This window comes from Dendrobates tinctorius, unplaced genomic scaffold (assembly GCF_039654945.1).
Source record: "Dendrobates tinctorius isolate UK_male_01 unplaced genomic scaffold, ASM3965494v1 ptg000103l, whole genome shotgun sequence".
NCBI classification, from domain to species: domain Eukaryota; kingdom Metazoa; phylum Chordata; class Amphibia; order Anura; family Dendrobatidae; genus Dendrobates; species Dendrobates tinctorius.
In genome coordinates this window covers 18,006,133-18,023,982 of record NW_027361771.1, presented here as the reverse complement: position 1 = coordinate 18,023,982, position 17,850 = coordinate 18,006,133, and the positions used below count along the sequence as shown (strand labels likewise).

Below are 17,850 nucleotides of genomic sequence, written 5' to 3'. Positions count from 1 at the left end.
GGGATGAGCGAACCTGACCGTAAAGCTTGGTGTCCATATAGGACACCTCGTGTCCAGCAACGAACCCCGAAATGGACTTGTTACTGTACATTCGGTTTCCTGTTCAGGTTCGCCAGTCTAATAAAGCTTGTTGAAAGGCTGCAGTGCAGCCAATGAACAAGCTTTTAGACTGTGGGCAATTCCGGAGCCATCACAGCCATGCCAAGTATTATCAAGGATAATATTGGCAGGCTCACCGGTGTGTGTTTTAAAGTATTGTTGAAATAAATAAATCTGCTATTACACCATTTATTTGTGAGTAGTGCACAGAAAAAACAATTCCAAAAATGAGAAGAGCGTCAAATAGGGAGTGCTCTATTAAACTGGCACGTTATTTATTCCGTTTAGCGAATGCCATGAAGAAAATAAATAAAACTCAAGCCAAAATGTCGCTTTTTCATCATAGTGACTCACAAAAATGTGAATAAAAAAATTTCAAAAAGTCATATGTAAAAAAATATGATGTAAATGAAAATCCATAATGTCCCGCAAAAAACAAGCACTAATATGGCTCATTCAGCAAAAAAAAAAACATGTTACAGCTCTCAGAATAGGAGGATGCAAAAACAAATTAATTTTGATAAAATATTTGTTTTTAGTGTGTAAAAATAGCAAATCATAAAATATATAAATCCGAAATCGCTGTAATCGTACAAACAAATTGGTTTTATCATTCTTACCAAATGGTGACTAGGGAAAAAAAAAATAAAACAATAACTGAATTTCTGGGTTTTGCTTATTCTGTGTCTCAAATATTTGAATAAAAAGTGATAAAAAAATATTATGTACCCCGTACTGGTACCAAAAAATCTGCAAAATAAGTACTTATACTGCTCTGTTTGTCAAAAATAAAAAAGTTACAGCTTTCAGAATTTGGTAACAGAAAAAAAAACTTTTATACCCCTCCGTCAGGCGCAATATAGATTCTCCTCAGTTCATGCGCAATGTGCCTGACAAGCACAGGTCAGAAAACCACCTATAGTAGCTACATATTTCAATTTCAGGACTATAGAAGTAGTCAGTGACCTTCATAGGAATGTATTAAAAGAGATTACACCAAATCAGATGCAAAAAAAATCATTTATTAACCATAAACTTATTAAAACTAAAAGTACCACTTTTCGGTAGTACCGCCAAATAGGCTCCAGTTATCTTTACTTAACTATTGCTTAAATATAAAATTATGGAAAAAAACTTAAAGGATATTGCACTTAGATGTTACTTCATTATTTTCTACTCATCTTCAGTGGTTTCAATTGCAGCAGAAGCAGCACAGGTACACTTAGAAAAGGAAGGCTGGCAGACGAAAGTTGCATGGGAAAGGCAGATTGATTCTTTACATATTTTGCAGTCATATTTAGAAAGCCTTCTGAAACCAGATACAAATGAGCAGGTAGTACAACTGCGTCTTTTAGAAGGTGGTAGAGTCGGTGTTTGTTCTGGAACGTCCTTGGGACGATATCTCTTCAACCGGTGTTGCAGGGCAAGGGGCATTCCAACCGTCTTTGTACTTCTTAGGCTTAGCTCTCCACTCACCAGTTCATTAGCCAATTGTTTTAGGTACATTCTTCTGCGCATTTGTTTAAGTTCATTACCGAGGTAAATTACTTGTGAGTTGATGCCACCCACATTCAGCATTGTAAAGAAGATTACCATCGGCCAGCGTTTGGTATTTTGACTTACATTGAAATTGCCACACATTTGGTCAGCAGTGTCAACGCCGCTTTTGGTCAAATTATAAAAAGTTATGATTTTTGGTTTCCTTAGCTCCCCAGACTCTGGATCAATGGTGTAATCATTATGTAATGAAGAGACCAAAATCACATTTTTCCTCTCGCGTGGGATGTAAGAAACTAAAATCTTTCCATTACTGAACCCAAACATAGTGCTATACTGTTGTTTGCCTTTTGTATATAGAAAATCTGGCGGCAACTGCCTTTTGTTTTTTCTAACAGTTCCCACATATGACAGCTTTTTCGTTTTTAAAAAATCAATCAGATCAAAGTCAGTAAACCAGTTGTCAGCAGTGATATTTCGACCAGATCCAAACATTGGCTCAGCAATTCTGTTTACCACATCACTAGGCTTGTTGCTCACATTGAAAGGACCTGGTGGCTGTCTTCCACAATAAACTTCCATGTTCATAGTGTATATCATCCTTGCATCAACCATGGCAAAAATTTTAATTCCATATTTGTTTGGCTTTGATGGTATATATTGCCGAAAACCACATCTTCCACGGAAACCTGGAAGCATCTCATCAATAGTGAGGTTTTGCCCCGGGCAATAGCTTTTTTGACAATTCATAATAAATTGTTGAAATATGTCCCGAATTGTTGCAAGCCGGTCATAACCTTTTCGTTCTGTCCGGGTACTTCGATCATCGAAACGGAGGCAACGGATCAGGACTTTGAATCGTTTCAGATTCATCACAAGGCTGAATTTTTCGATGCCATCACCGTCTGTCCCCCACAGCTCCTCCAAACTTTGCCTATTTGCTCTGAAAGCACCAGCTAGGTATAACAAGCCAATAAATGCCTTGAGTTCAATCACATCAGTGTTTTTGATGTCCCTCTCTCTGGAGAATTGCTCTTTGATTGTGTCAATATACTGGTTAGTGAACCGAACAATAGTTTCCAACATGCTATCTGTAATTAGATTACTCCAACATTCCACTGCAGTTTTAGCTTTTCTAGCACTTCCAATAACTCCAGGAAGGTGTGTAATAATATTGTGGGATTCTCTGCGCTGTTTGTTCTTGGGTGCCTTTTTGTTCCACTTTGTATTTTTATCTTTGCCCAAATAATAAGCTAGATCTGTGTCTGTTTCCTCTCTATCAGTGTCATCACCATCCTGCTCTGTTCCAGAATCAGTGTTACATTCTGCTACCTCATCTTCAGATGAAATGTCACTAGATTCCTCTAAATCCTCAGTTACTGCTGGTTCTTCCTCATCATCTTCTAACAAAAAAATCTTCATTTCTTCTAAATGAAGGGGTTTAGATGAATCATACTGTTTTCTGGCCATTGCAGCAGAAAATCTGAAGCAAGAGAGAAAGAGTATGTGTTAGGGCGCAATGTGCCTTAGAAGCCACCCTCCTTTTGTCTAAGAAAACAGTACTTATGTACACTAACTTAGCATTAATCCTTCATAAAACAAGCTAAATACACAATCGTGATGAATAAAAAAAGAAAATACTAACCTTTCAATTTGTGTTGAAATCAGGCGCAATGTGCCTGAGAAGCCAAAGTGTTGATATCTGCTCACTAGAAGGTCTGCTGAGTCACTGTGATATCAGGTTTCACAGAGCCTGTAGAGTCAGGAGATAACTAGGAGGGGTGGGGTTTTCTGATAAGTGGGCAAGGAGAGAGAAGTGAAACTAATTACTGTGTGCCTGTCAGATCTATTGCACCTGATGGAGGGTTAAACAAAAAGCATTTTTATTGTGCGATAGCAGCAAAACTTAAAAAAATATATAAATATGGTATCGTTGTAATCGCAGCTACCCGAAGAATAAATCCACCTCATCACTTATACAGCATGGTAAACAGTGCAAAATTAAAAATAAGAACTATTTTGTACTGCTGTCTATTTGTTCATTCTACCTCCCATAAATCTGAATAAGGCTCGGCTCACATTTATCTTGCGCTCGCCGCTGATTGCTTATGTCGGGTTTCAGTGTAAATTCCCCAAAACCGCGATTCAGACAAAACCCTGATGGAAATGCAACATGGCTCCCACCCCTTAAATAAAATCCAGTAAATCGAAATTGCTCCCACCCCATAAATAAAATCCAGTAAATTCGGTGCTCCCAATTCAAATGCCCCCTCCTGAGACCCACTGTGCCTAAACCACAGTAAGGGGCCACATATTTGGCATAATTGTAATGGAGAGAAGGAACATATTTTACGGGTGTGGGTTGCCAGAAGCACAAACTGGGCACAATGTGGTACTACACTGTATGTGGTGTAAAGCAGCAGTGTCCACGCTGTGCAGTTATGAGGCAGTGACCCAAGCAAGTTCAAAACAAAAAGGTTTTTAATGCCCAACAAAACTCACTCAGTGCACAGCATGCTGTATCTTCCGGATCGCAGCCGGGTAAACAAAACGCCAGTCCAGGGCAGTTGCCATGAGCGATGTACTGCCGGGTATGCAGGGAGGGTTGCCAGTCCCTTTGGCTCCACTGGCCCTGTGTTAACTCACACAGGGCGTGCTCTGCAGATCACCTGCTCTGTTTCCTCACCCGAGCAACACTGACTAAATCAACCCTCCCAGCAGGGTTTTATTTTCCTTTTCCAACCTGTGGCCATAGGTCACTCATAAGACCTGGGCTGGAGGAATCGGATCGGACCCCACTACCTTCCTGCAGTCCGTTTCAAAAATAAAAGCCCAAACCGGGTTTTCCTAAACAAACTCCTTGGTCCAAATAGCTTGAGCAGGTTCAGACTTATTTTTATTCTGCCCTGCGACTGACAGGCACATTGCTGTGATCACATGGCACTTCAGCGGATCTAATACATTTCAGAGCACATCCTGGGGGACACATAGCGACCCTCACATATGACACTGGTCACTGCCTCACAGTGGGCACAATGTATTGGTACTAGACTGGCAGATTCGTAATTCTCCAGAATAAAGCATGGCGTAGATGTTACAAAATGGTCATTTCAGCCATAGATGAATTCATTGGGGGTGCAGTTTCTACAATGGGGTCACTTTTGTGGGTTTCAGCTATTATGACACCTTCGGGGCTTCGCAAATCTGTGCTCCAGAAGCCAAATAGCGCTGCTTCCTTCTCAGCCATGACGTGTAGGCTAAAGCCGGGGTCACACTTGCGAGAAACTCGCACCTCAATACCCAGCACTGCGGACCAGAGCACTAGAAATACATGCAGCCGCACAATCCGGTCCTGAGAGCAGGCGGCAGTGCCAGGTATTGAAACGCGAGACTCGTGCGAATTTCTTGGAAGTGTGACCCCAGCCTAACAGTGATTTCTGACACCATATGGGGCAGCACCGATTTTGGAAGAAATTGCTCAAGAAGTTGTGGTGTCTAGCTTCACCTATTAACCCTTGTGTTAGGCGTCGGGTTTCTCCCTCTGCACAGGAGGAATCCAGAGCTTTGCCTTCTGCGATCTCCCATTCAGTCACGGCCACAAAGGAGCCTGTTCAGCTAAGACGTCGGTCCCGGCGCCTTGCTCAAGCTAGTGCTGTCGGGTTGGTTGCTGCTCCCTGGTTCAGCTATAGCAACCTGCATTAGCCAGCAGCGAGCGGCTCCTGTGGCTAAGTCCCTCTTTCGCTCCACTGAACATGCCCGTGGCTCAACTCTCATTGGAGCTCAGGGGTCACATGCTCAGGTCCCGTGCCTGTTCCAATTGGACCAAGGGGAAGGTCCTGGAAGGTCGCCACTATAAAAGACTTGCATGGCCGCTCAGCCCTGCGCTAATATACACTGTGTGCAGAATTATTAGGCAAATGATTATTTTGATTACATCATCCTTTTTATACATGTTGTCCTACTCCAAGCTGTATAGGCTTGAAAGCCAAATGCCAATTATGTAAATCAGGTGATTTGCATCTCTGTAATAAGGAGGGGTGTGGTCTAATGACATCAACACCCTATATATGGTGTGCTTAATTATTATGCAACTTCCTTTCCTTTGGCAAAATGGGTCAGAAGAAAGATTTGACGGACTCTGAAAAGTCAAAAATTGTGAGATGTCTTGCAGAGGGATGCAGCAGTCTTGAAATTGCCAAACTTTTGAAGCGTGATCACCGAACAATCAAGCGTTTCATGGCAAATAGCAAATAGGGTCGCAAGAAGCGTGTTGATAAAAAAAGGCGCAAAATAACTGCCCATGAATTGAGGAAAATCAAGCGTCAAGCTGCCAAGATGCCATTGCCACCAGTTTTGCAATATTTTTGAGCTGCAACGTTACTGGAGTATCAAAAAGCACAAGGTGTGCCACACTCAGGGACATGGCCAAGGTAAGGAAGGCTGAAAAACGACCACCTTTGAACAAAAAACATAAGATAAAACGTCAAGACTGGGCCAAGAAATATCTTAAGACTGATTTTTCTAAGGTTTTATGGACTGATGAAATGAGAGCGACTCTAGATTGGCCAAATGGATGGGCCTGAGGCTGGATCAGTAAAGGGTAGAGAGCTCCACTCCGACTAAGACGCCAGCAAGGTGGAGGTGGAGTACTGGTATGGGCTGGTATCATCAAAGATAAACTTGTGGGACCTTTTCAGGTTGAGGATGGAGAGAAGCTCAACTTCCAGACCTACTGCCAGTTTCTGGAAGACACCTTCTTTAAGCAGTGGTACAGGAAGAAGTTGGTATCGTTCAAGAAAAACATGATTTTCATGCAGGACAATGCTCCATCACATGCATCCAAATACTCCACAGCGTGGCTGCACAGTAAAGGTCTAAAAGAAGAAAAAATAATGACATAGCCCATTTGTTCACCTGATCTGAACCCCATAGAGAACCTGTGGTCCCTCATAAAATGTGAGCTCTACAAGGAGGGAAAACAGTACACCTCTCAGAACAGTGTCTGGGAGGCTGTGGTGGCTGCTGCACGCAATGTTGATCGTAAACAGATCAAGCAACTGACAGAATCTATGGATGGAAGGCTTTTGAGTGTCATCATAACGAAAGGTGGCTATATTGGTCACTGATTTTTTTATTTTTTGAATGTCAGAAATGTTTATTTCTAAATTTTGTGTTGTTATATTGGTTTACCAGGGGAAAATAAACAAGTGAGATGGGTATATGTTTGGGTTTTATTAAGTTGCGTAATAATTCTGCACAGTAATAGTTACCTGAAAAAACAGATATCCTCCTAATATAGCCAAATCTAAAAAAAACCCACTCCAACTTCCAAAAATATTAAGCTTTGATATTTATGAGTCTTTTGGGTTGATTGGGTACATAGTTGTTGTTCAATAATAAAAAGAATCCTTTCAAATACAACTTGCCTAATAATTCTGCACGCAGTGTAGACTCATATTTTCAGTGGTATGTGTGATGATGGATGCATGAGACTGATGACTGACTCCTTATGATTCCCTCCCTCTGGTTGTGCTTGTTATAGGGTTTAGGGTATAGACTCAGTGTCTATCATTGGCATGGTCTAGCGCCACTGTGCTATCTAGTCACAGCACTTCACTCAGCACCATTTTGTGCCAGTTAGTCCCAGGCACATTAGTACTGCATTTAGCAGCTGCATCCGCCAGTGTGACACCGTGTGCGAGCCTAGCGCTTTCCTCCCTAGTCTGGTTGGTTAGTGGCATTCACCAGAGCGGTGCAGTGGGCACTCGGTGAACTATATTTTTGATACCCTTTTGCTGGCACTGCAGCCACGGCACCGAGCGCTGGTGGTCTAGAGGGGATCTTTCCTCTGTCTCTGAGACAGAGTCCTGTGACCTTGTACTAGCACTCACCCTGCCAAGTCCTGTGAGGTTAACAGGCTCCGGCGTTTGTTTCAGCTGCTCTGTGCAGTAACAGAGTTCGCTTATGTACACACCGTGTCAGCGGTTACCCCGCCAGTGTTCAGTCAGTACATTGCGATATAATGTCCACCATTACCGAGCAGCAGTTTACCATCTCTGCACGGTGGACTCCGGGTTGCGATCGCACTCTCTCATATTTTATATTAGTGCGATTCGCGAACACTAACATTATATTAGTGCCAGAATCTGGCTCTAATGGCGGACGTGCGTACATCCGGCTGTTGGAGGGCAGGTTGGCGGCTCTTGAGCATTCAGCCTCAGCTGCAGATGTTACCGCGGTCGTGCTCCAAGCAGCCACAGAGGCTGTCTCCTGTGTGACCACTGCCATCCCTGCCCTGACTTTGTCCCATCTTCCGCTGCCTTAGAAGTTCTCGGGTGATAGTGCTGCCTGCAGGGGTTTCGTGAGCCAGTGCAGTATTGAGATGGAGTTGATGGCTGCACGATTCCCTTCCAAGCAGGCTAAGGTAGGATTTGTTGTCTCCCTCTTGTCAGGCAGGGCTTTGGAGTGGGCCACACCGCTGTGGGAGCATGGTGATCATGTGGTGCAGAGTGCTTCTCAGTTCTTGGCCACTCTGAAGCAGGTCTTCTTGGGACCGTGAGTCACCCATGACGCCGCGCTTCGGCTGCTGGCATTATCACAAGGCTCGTCCTTGGTCAGCCACTTCACCATCCAGTTCCGGATGCTGACCTCTGATTTGGAGTGGCCAGATAAGGTCTTCATTCCGGGATTCTGGAGAGGCTTGGCTTAAAAAAACCAAGATAGCAAAAAGAAATTTGACCCTAAAAATTAACTTTTATTCCAATATTTAAAACCTTATATCGTTATATCGACGACATCCTCGTCCTGTGGACGGGTAATGGAGAATCATTTAAATCCTTTGTGGATCATCTGAATACCAATGAGATGGGCCTATTTTTCACGTATGAGATTGGTGGAGAAAGCATCACTTTTTTGGACACCACCATATCAATTGCAAAAGATGGGTCTTTGACAACATCTCTGTACCGGAAACCCACATCTACAAATAGTCTTCTTAGGTGGGAGAGTCATCATCCTCTCCCCCTGAAACGTGGTATCCCCAGGGGGCAGTTTCTCAGACTTAGGAGGAACTGCTCCGATTGGGGTGACTTTCAGGCCCAGTCTAGGGACCTGTGTGATAGGTTTAAGGATAGGGGTTATCCCACTAATGTCATTCAACCTGCCTTTAAATTGGCCAGACAGACTAGGAGATCTTCACTATTAAACCCGAGAGAGAAGAAAGATACGGAAAATCTGACTAGACTAATAGGTACCTTTGACGACCAGTCAAAGAGAGTAATGGAGATTTTGAGGAAACACTGGGATATACTCAGGACTGACCAAGATATTAGGGGGATAATTTCTCCCAAACCCTCAGTGACCTATAGGAAGGGAAAATCCATAAGAGATCTAGTGGTTAAGAGTCATCTGGAACCACATAAGAAGGAGGGGACTTGGCTACAAAACAGGCAGGTTGGGACGTTTAGATGCGGACACTGTAGTTTTTGCAAGCATGTGGTACCATCAAAAATGTTTAGTAGTGCCTACACGAAAAGAACGTATAAAATGAACTCATTTGCTAATTGCAAAACTGCAGGAGTTGTTTATCTGTGCACATGTTCTTGTCCGTTGGATTATGTGGGCAAAACTAAGTGGGAACTCCGGATACGGATTGGGGAACATCTGGGAGACATTAGACATAAAAGAGAGACCCCATTAGCATGTCATGTTAATCTTGTTCATGGCGGTGATGAGAAACAGATTGGATTTTGTGTTATTGAAAGGGTTCAACCCACAGTGAGGCAGGGGGATTGGGATAAGAAGATCCTACAACGGGAAACACGTTGGATTTTTTGGCTAGAATCACAAAGCCCTAAAGGCCTCAATGAAAATTTGAATTTTACTAGTTTCTTGTAGTTAGTGTATCTGATGGATCCACCATGCTTTTTTTTCATGCTCTTTTTGAGCAAAGAGATTGTTCTTGGATATTTATCATCCTATGTTTGGACCATTTGATTAGCTGGGATACATAGAGCTGTCTCCTGTAAGGGTTAGTAACAATACTGTTCATGATGTCTTATGGATGCAGTTTATTATTTTGCGGATATATAATTTTCTTTAGTTTGTTTAGCCCTGGATAATACTGCCTTTGGGCTTATGTGTTTAGTTACCCCCCTCTGCTATAATACATGTCCGTGGTTAATCACACGAATTGTGGCTGCGACCTATTGTGGTTTTCTCCCCCACTGTGGCTTTGGTAAGGACGGCGGTTGTGTGGTCACGTGGGGAGAGGATTTGATATGCGCCGATAGGGACATACACATGATCGGGGCATGTCACCGGAAGTGACGATTAGGGTCACATGATGTGGCGGTGGGACTATACACCAGTGTATTGATCACTAGTAGTGCGTGTAATTAGGATGCGCTACCGGAAGTGATGATTGTGGTCACATGACATGGGGGCGCGTACCACTGCAATGATTGCAAGGAAGTTACGGCGTGATACCGGAAGTGACGTCGCAGTCTGAACGCGGTAAATATGAGCCGGCGGGAGACAGAAAACATGCCGCACACTGCATTGATCATTCGGCTGGGGTGATGAGACCCCTTGCGCTCTTTTGCCCCTGATGAACCCTCAGCATCTAAGAGGGGGAAACGCGTCGGGCTGGGCTCGATATCATCTGATGGCTGATAAGTATTTTTTTTGAATTTTTATGCTGACAGACTGGTGGATGGCAATTTGTTTATTGGGTCATTGGGTTATCCCATGAATGAATTTAATGGTGGTTTCTGCCATCCTCGTTTATAAAAGAGACTATTGTGTCTATTGTGAATTTTGAGGACTATTAAGTCCTTTGGACACGTTAGATCAGCAAATATGTTTTCCTGATGAACTCCTTTTGGATTTGATCTATGCATTGTTGTTATGTGTAAACGCTTTTTTAGAAAGCTACAGTCTGTCATCTATGCAGCATTTAGCATTTTTTCCTACGAGATAAGTTTCTAATTGAGCTGCAACTATAAGCATTTTTTACTACGAGATATGAGGGTGGATATATATCCACCACTCTGTGTTAAGATTAGGTGTACTCCTAGAGACAGTACATGGTCTCTCCACTAGGGGTCATTTTTTTCGGGATTTGTGTGTGTTTGTGTTTTTTTTGTGTATCCTCTTCGTGGACTAGGGTCTGTTTAGGGTGCTATTAGGGTCACCGACGTTGAGCGGGGGCGCCATATCGCATATATTAGGGTGCCAACCTCTGTGGCAAGGAAGGGACACACTAGGGCTTATTAGGGTGAGTGTAGTGCCCTGATATATTGCACAAATTTTATGTCAAAAATATCATGTACCCTGTTCCGTATACTGGTATTATCCAGGTTTTAAATATTGGAATAAAAGTTAATTTTTAGGGTCAAATTTCTTTTTGCTATCTTGGTTTTTTTTCAGAATATTTGATCCATTATATATTTTTTTTGAGGTTTTTTCCAGAGGCTTGGCTTACCATGTGAAAGACGCCATGGTCACCAGGGAGGTTCCTGCCACACGGGAGGAGCTTATCACCATCTCCACTCGTATAGACCTTCGCTTTACCGAGGGTAGGTTGGAGCAGTCCCAGTGTAGGCAGAGGTTTAGGTTGGCACCTAGTTTTGCTAAACCTCTGGAATCTCACGATCGGGCATCCAAGTCTCAGGGGGCAGTCCCGGTCTGCTCGACCACCTGTGCTCTGTCATGTTTGCCAGCAGTCTGGTCACCTTGCCAACTGGTGCCCACAGCAGTCAGGAAAACGCTCACCTCTAGTGGTCATAGGAGGGAGCTCACTAGAATCAGTGGCGTTTTCCTCCAAGCTGACCTTTAAGGGAACTCTTGAGGTTGGTTCATCCACTCTGGTGGTGGAGGTTTGTGTGGACTCCAGAGTGGAGGGCAATTTTATGTCTTCTTCCTTCGCTCAATGGCATGCAATACCTCTGGTTATGATGGCCATGCCAGTCACCATCAGGGTGGTGAACGGCGCAACTTTACCCTCACAAGTTACCCACCAGACCGTCCCGTTGATACTCTAGGTGTCTCCATCTTATCAGGAGATGATAACCCTCCTCATCATGCCCGAGGGTATTAATCAGGTCCTTTTAGGGATTCCCTGGTTACGGTTCCACTCTCCCCATATAGAGTGGTCTGCGGGGAGGATTCTCGGTTGGGGTAAAACCTGTGAGGGTAGATGCTGGAGGGAGTGCATTCAGGTTGCTTCCACTGAAGTCCCCGCAGATCTTTCCTCTCTCCCCACACACTATCAACAGTATGCAGACGAGTTCTCCAAGAGGGCGGTGGAGACTCTTCCACCCCATTGCCCCTACGACTGTCCTATTGACCTCTTGCCTGCTGCTGAGCCTTCTCAGGGTCGAGTCTATCCCCTTTCTCTCCCGGAGACAGAGGCCATGTCTCAGTATATCAGGGAGAATCTGGCAAGGGGATTCATTAGGAAGTCGGTGTCACCAGCAGGGGCGGGATTCTTCTTTGTCCAGAAGAACGGAGAACTGCGTCCCTGCGTCCATTTTATATTAGTGCGATCTGCGAACCCTAACACCTTGTGTACCTGAAAAATTGGCAACAAATACAATAATTACATTTTTACCACTAAAATCTAATATTTCCACATTTCAATGTCATAAAATTCTGTGAGGCACCTATGGGTTAAAATATTCACTAAAACGCTAAATTAATTCTTTGAGGTGTCTAGTTTCCAAAATGGGGTCACTTGTGTTTTTTTTTCTGTTTTCATATGTCAAGGGCCCTTCAAATGTGACACAGCATTCACAGTCTATCCCAAGCAAATAGCACTCTTTCCTTTCCTAGCCCTGCCATGTGCTCAAGCAGAAGTTTTTGACCACATATGGGGCTCCCCAAATGTAACATGACGCCCGTAGACCATTCCTTCAAAGTCTGCATTCTAAAACGTCACTCCTCCCTTCCGAGCCCTGTGGTGCGCCCAAGCTGTGGTTTTCCTCCATAGCGTCATACTCAGGACAAATTGCACAACAAATTTTTTCGTCCATTTTTAACTGTTTCCCTTGTGAAAATAAAAAGTACATTTTTGTGGGTAAAATGTGATTTGTTTTAATTTTCCCAGCTCTACGTTATAAACTTCTGTGAAGAACCTGGCAATTCAAGGTGCTCATGACACATCCAGATAGGTTCCCTAAGGAGAATAGTTTCCAAATTGGGGTCAATTGTGAGGGGTTTCCACTTTATAGGCTCTCCAAACGCGATATGGCGTCCTTTCTCTATTCTAGACGTTTCTGCATTTAAAAAGTCAAACGGCGCTCCTTCCCTTCCAAGCCCTGCCGTGTGCCCAAACAGTGGATTTCCTCCCACATACAGGGTATTGGCATACTCATAGGAAACTGCTCAACAAATTTTGGGGTCCAATATTAACTGTTATCTTGTGAAAATAACAAATTTGGAGCTAAAGTAAAATTTCTGTGAAAAGAAGTTAAATGTTCATTTTTTCTTTCCACATTGCTTTAGCTCCTGTAAATCGTCAGAAGGGTTAATAAACTTCTTCACTTTTGGGCATTTTCTGTCATATAGGCCACCAATCTGTGTGTGAGTACTATGTCTTTAAGTTGCTGTGTGTACTCTGCTACACTGCTTGTGGTGTACTTGTGCCTCATTGTCTGCGTGTGAAATTTTTAATCTGCTTCTTTGTGGGAAATATGAAAACATGGTCTGTGGTTGAAATTTGTTACCCACTTCTGGGAAGTGTTTTGTACAAATAAAGATTTTTTTTGTGTGTGTTTTCTGATTTAAACTTACAGGGTTAGTAATGGGGGTGTATTATAGATACTTCTCCATTACTAACCCCTAGGCTTGATGTCATCTGACATTACAAAGCTGACATCAACCCTAAAACCATTACCCTGCTTGCCAAGAAACCCAGGTAAGCTGCAAGAGTTGAGGCTAAGTGCCAGAAATGGTGCATCTAACAGATGGGATGACTGAAGGCTGGGGTTATTAGTCTGGGAGAGGACCAATATCAATGGCCCCTTCCCAGCCTATTAATATTAGCCGACAGCTGTTTGCTTAGCCTTTGCTGGTTATCAAAAATAGGGGGGGCGCATGTCTTTTTTGTGTTCCCTTTTATAGCAACCAGTATTGGCTAAGTAGACAACTGTGAGTGGATATTAATAGTGTTTATTGGCCCCTTCCCAGCAGAGGCGTATCAAGGGGGGGCTGCCGGGGCAGTTACCCCGGGCGCAGCCAGCAGGGGGCGCAGTCCAGGCCGCCTAATGCAGTGGTCCGCAGTGTCTCCCCCCAGCGGCTGCGTTCTGCCGCTCCCCATCCTGTGAGTCGGCTGTTCTCTCTGAAGTCTGTCAAGCTGACAGCCGGCGTAGAGAAGGAGGCTGTTCTGGCTCCCAGGCAGAAATTGTACTGGCGTCTATACAGATGCCAGTACAATTGAAGCTCTGACTGCCGGGTCAGAGCGACGTCAGCAGTGTGATCAGGTCATGTGATCATGCTGCTGACATCACTCCCCGGCGCCCAGAGCGAACGCTGGTGGTAAGTGTGCTCCACTGTAGAGCTGAAGAACCACCAAAGATGGGAGATGGGGGGTGATCATGAGTGGGGGGTTAATGAGTGGAGATGGGGGTTAATGTGGGGGGTTAATGAGTGGAGATGGGGTTAATGTGTGGGGGGTTAATGTGCAGATGGGGTTAATGAGTGGGGGGTTGATCAGTGGAGATGGGGGTTAATGTGTGGGGGGTTAATGAGTGGAGATGGTGGTTAATGTGAGGATGAGGGTTAATGAGTGGAGATGGGGGTTAATATGGGGATGGGGGTTAATGAGTGGAGACGGTGGTTAATGTGTGGGGGGTTAATGAGTGGAGATGGTGGTTAATGTGGGGATGGGGGTTAATGAGTGGAGATGGTGGTTAATATGGGGATGGGGGTTAATGAGTGGAGGGGGGTTAATGAGTAGAGATGGGGGTTAATGAGTGGAGATGGAGGTTAATGTGTGGGGGTTAATAAGTGGAGATGGGGGTTAATGTGGGGATGGGAGATAATGAGTGGAGGGGTTAATGAGTGGAGATGGGGGTTAATGTGTGGGGGTTAATGAGTGGGGATGGGGATACTTAATGTGGGGGGATGTGGAGTGGGGATGGGGGTTATTTAATGTGTGTGAGGGATTTGGAGTGGGTATGGGGGATTTAAGGTGTGTGAGGGATTTGAAGTGGGTATGGGTGATTTAATATGTGTGGGGGATTTGGAGTGGGGATGGGGGGTACTTAATGTGTGTGGGGGATTGGGAATGGGGGATTTGGAGTGGGGATGGGATTTAATGTGTGTGGGGAGATTTGAGGACAGAAAATGAGTATGTATGTATGAGGTCATGTATGAGGAATACTGAAGAGAACGGGGTGCTCACTGCCAATTTAGGTGCTCAGAGGTGCAAGACATATTGTACAGTAGAAAAACCTTGGCACACAAAATTTATGAAATATAATGCTCAACTTTATAAGACTAAAGCAATTCTGATAAAGTTATTTCAATACATATATGCTGATACAAAGAAAGTACCTCAGGGATAAACAATACTGTTTATCTCTGTGGTGGTAATCTGAGGTACTTTCTTTGTATCAGCATATATGTATTGAAATAACTTTATCAGAATTGCTTTAAGGCCCCATCACACATCACATCTCGCCAGCGGGAACGCTGTGTGTGATGGGGATCAGCGACCGGCCCCCCTGCCGGTTGTCGCTGATCATGCTCGAGCGGCCTGGGCCGTTATTCGATCACTGGTCTCCCACTGTCCAGCATGCATCACTGCATGTGACAGCGAGAGACCAGTGATCAGCGACGCTGGACGCTGGTTGCCAATGTAAACATTGGGTATCCAGGAGCCCCGCGGCTCCTGGATACCCACTGTTTACCTTGGAAACCGGCATACATGCTGGTTGCTAATGTAAACGTCGGGTATCCAGGAGCCCTGCCTCCTGGATACCCGCTGTTTACCTTGGAAACCAGCGTGTACGCCGGTTTCTAAGGTAAACATCAGGTATCCAGGAGTTACGCGGCTCCTGGATACCCGACTTTTACATTAGAAACCAGCGTCCAGCGTCGCTGGTCCTGATCGCTGGGGCTGTCTATGTGACAGCTCACCAGCGATCAGCCTAACAATGTCCCAGCGATCCCATCATGTCGGATCGTTGGTGGGATTGCTGGGACATCGTTTAGTGTGACGGGGCCTTTAGTCTTATAAAGTTGAGTATTATATTTCATAAATTTTGTGTGCTGAGGCATGTATGAGGAAACAGTATGAGGAAGGGTGCAGACAGTAAGGCGTGCGAACGGGTGAATGTATGTGGACACAGTATGAGTAGTGATGGGAAAAATGTATATGGACACAGTTTGGGCAGTGAGGGTGATGGGATGTGTGCAGACACAGTATGGGGAGTCAGGGGTATGTGTAAGCAGACAGTATAGAGAGTGAGGGGGTAACTATATGAGGCGACAGTATGGTGAACAGAGGGATGTTAGAGGACACAGTATGAGGAGGGAGAGGAATAGTATGAGGAGACAGTATATTGCAGATATTTTTATTTAGGAGCATTATAATGACACTTCTATCTTCAAGGGGATCATGTGGAGAGTTGGTGCAGAAGACCGGAGAAGATGGAAGTCTGCAGAGACAGCTGTGGATGAGAAAACTCATCATGGGGTCTGGACAAGAAGAAGAAAAGGAGAACGACTTCAGAGACGACGTCATCTATAAGGTACCTGGATGTAAATATTATTTGTGATACTGACTAACTCTCATGTTTTTATTTATATGAGGAACATTAAAGAGGTTGTCCATGTTGGTACTGAGTCTGCAGTCATTCCATGTGACTGCAGACTTCTGAATTCTCATGCTGTTAGGATTCTCTCGTGCTGGTAATATACATACATGCGGTCACATGCTGACTAGACGTGTATGGCCTCACTCAATGAATATGAACACAGTGAGGCCGGACACATCTTGTCAGAATGTGGCCAGAAGTATATAAATCACATGCTTGTGCTGTGCTGACTGTACATCGGAAGGGAGAATCCTAAAAGTGTGCAGTGCATTCATTGTGAGAATTCAGTCATCACATGGACACTTCACTCATATGCGATTTTCACAGCTATGGTCTTGTGACAACAAGCTTCTCTTCCTGCTTTCAGTTTTTTACTGAGCATTGAGAGCATTAGGGAGAGCAGCTCGTGGGTACTTGGCTAAAGGGGGCTTTACGCATAGCGATATCGCTAAAGCGTCACCGATTTTGTGACGCAGCAGCGATATTGCTAGCGATATCGCTATGTGTGATACTTGCCTCCAACCGGCTCCCCCGCTGGCTATCGCTGATCGCGCGAGATTGTCCATGTCCATTTCTCGTCGGCCACTTCCTGCTGGCGCCGACGAGTGACGCGTGGACGCGGGCGGGAGGACATCATCATCGCCGCGTCTGAAAGGTAAGTAATGACCGCTGCTGCGTCGCTACATCGCTGTGAGATCTGCCTGTGTGGCAGCTCACTAGCGACCATTTAGCGATGCACCAGCGATCCTGACCGAGTTGTATTGTTGTCGGGATCGCTGGTGCATCGCTAAATGTAAAGGGGGCTTTAGTGTGCAAGTCGCATATGTACTTGGGGGCTGCCGAACCAAATTCTTGCCCCGGGTGCCAGAAGGCATAGATATGCCTCTGCTTCCCAGATTATTAACAGCAATTCTCAGCTGTCTGCTTTCCATCAGCTGGTAATAATAAAAGTAATGGGGACCCCACACCATTCTTTTTTTTTATTTATTAGCTAAATACAAGTACAGAAAACTACACAGTCAAACCACTGATTATATATCTTACTAACATATTTCTATCTGCCTATCTATGTCTGTATATAAGATTCCTTTATTAGTTAGAAAACTAGCTTTACATGACAGAGAATTAATGTATGTAAAAGCTGTTTAAAATGCAATGCATACACATGTCATACGGATGTTAGATGAGGAAAAAGAACACATGACATTCACCTGACACTCCAACTTTTCTGGCTGAGAATTTCAGCTACTTTAAATACGCAGATGTAAGTGTACCCTAATCCTGAACTTTTCATCTTGCTACATTTTTCACTCTTTGTTTCGTTGCAGCCATTTGGTAAATTCAATAAAGTTCATTTTTTTCCTCATTAATGTACACTCTGCACCCCATCTTGACTGAAAGAAACAGAAATGTATAAATTTTTGCAAATTTA

General features: G+C 44.2%; 1 protein-coding gene across 1 annotated transcript in view; it reads right to left on the bottom strand.

The window, feature by feature from the left end:
* Positions 1–3,329, bottom strand: part of LOC141099844 (uncharacterized) — a 170,244-nt gene extending 166,915 nt beyond the window's left edge. Inside the window, exons 1-2 of the mRNA XM_073587884.1 lie at positions 3,242–3,329; positions 2,380–3,079 (exon numbers count right to left, since the gene is read on the bottom strand). Of these exons, the coding sequence (XP_073443985.1) occupies positions 2,380–3,066 (687 nt within the window). The 5' untranslated portion in view covers positions 3,067–3,079; positions 3,242–3,329. The remainder of the gene's footprint in view (positions 1–2,379; positions 3,080–3,241) is intronic.
* Positions 3,330–17,850: the final 14,521 nt, after the last annotated feature.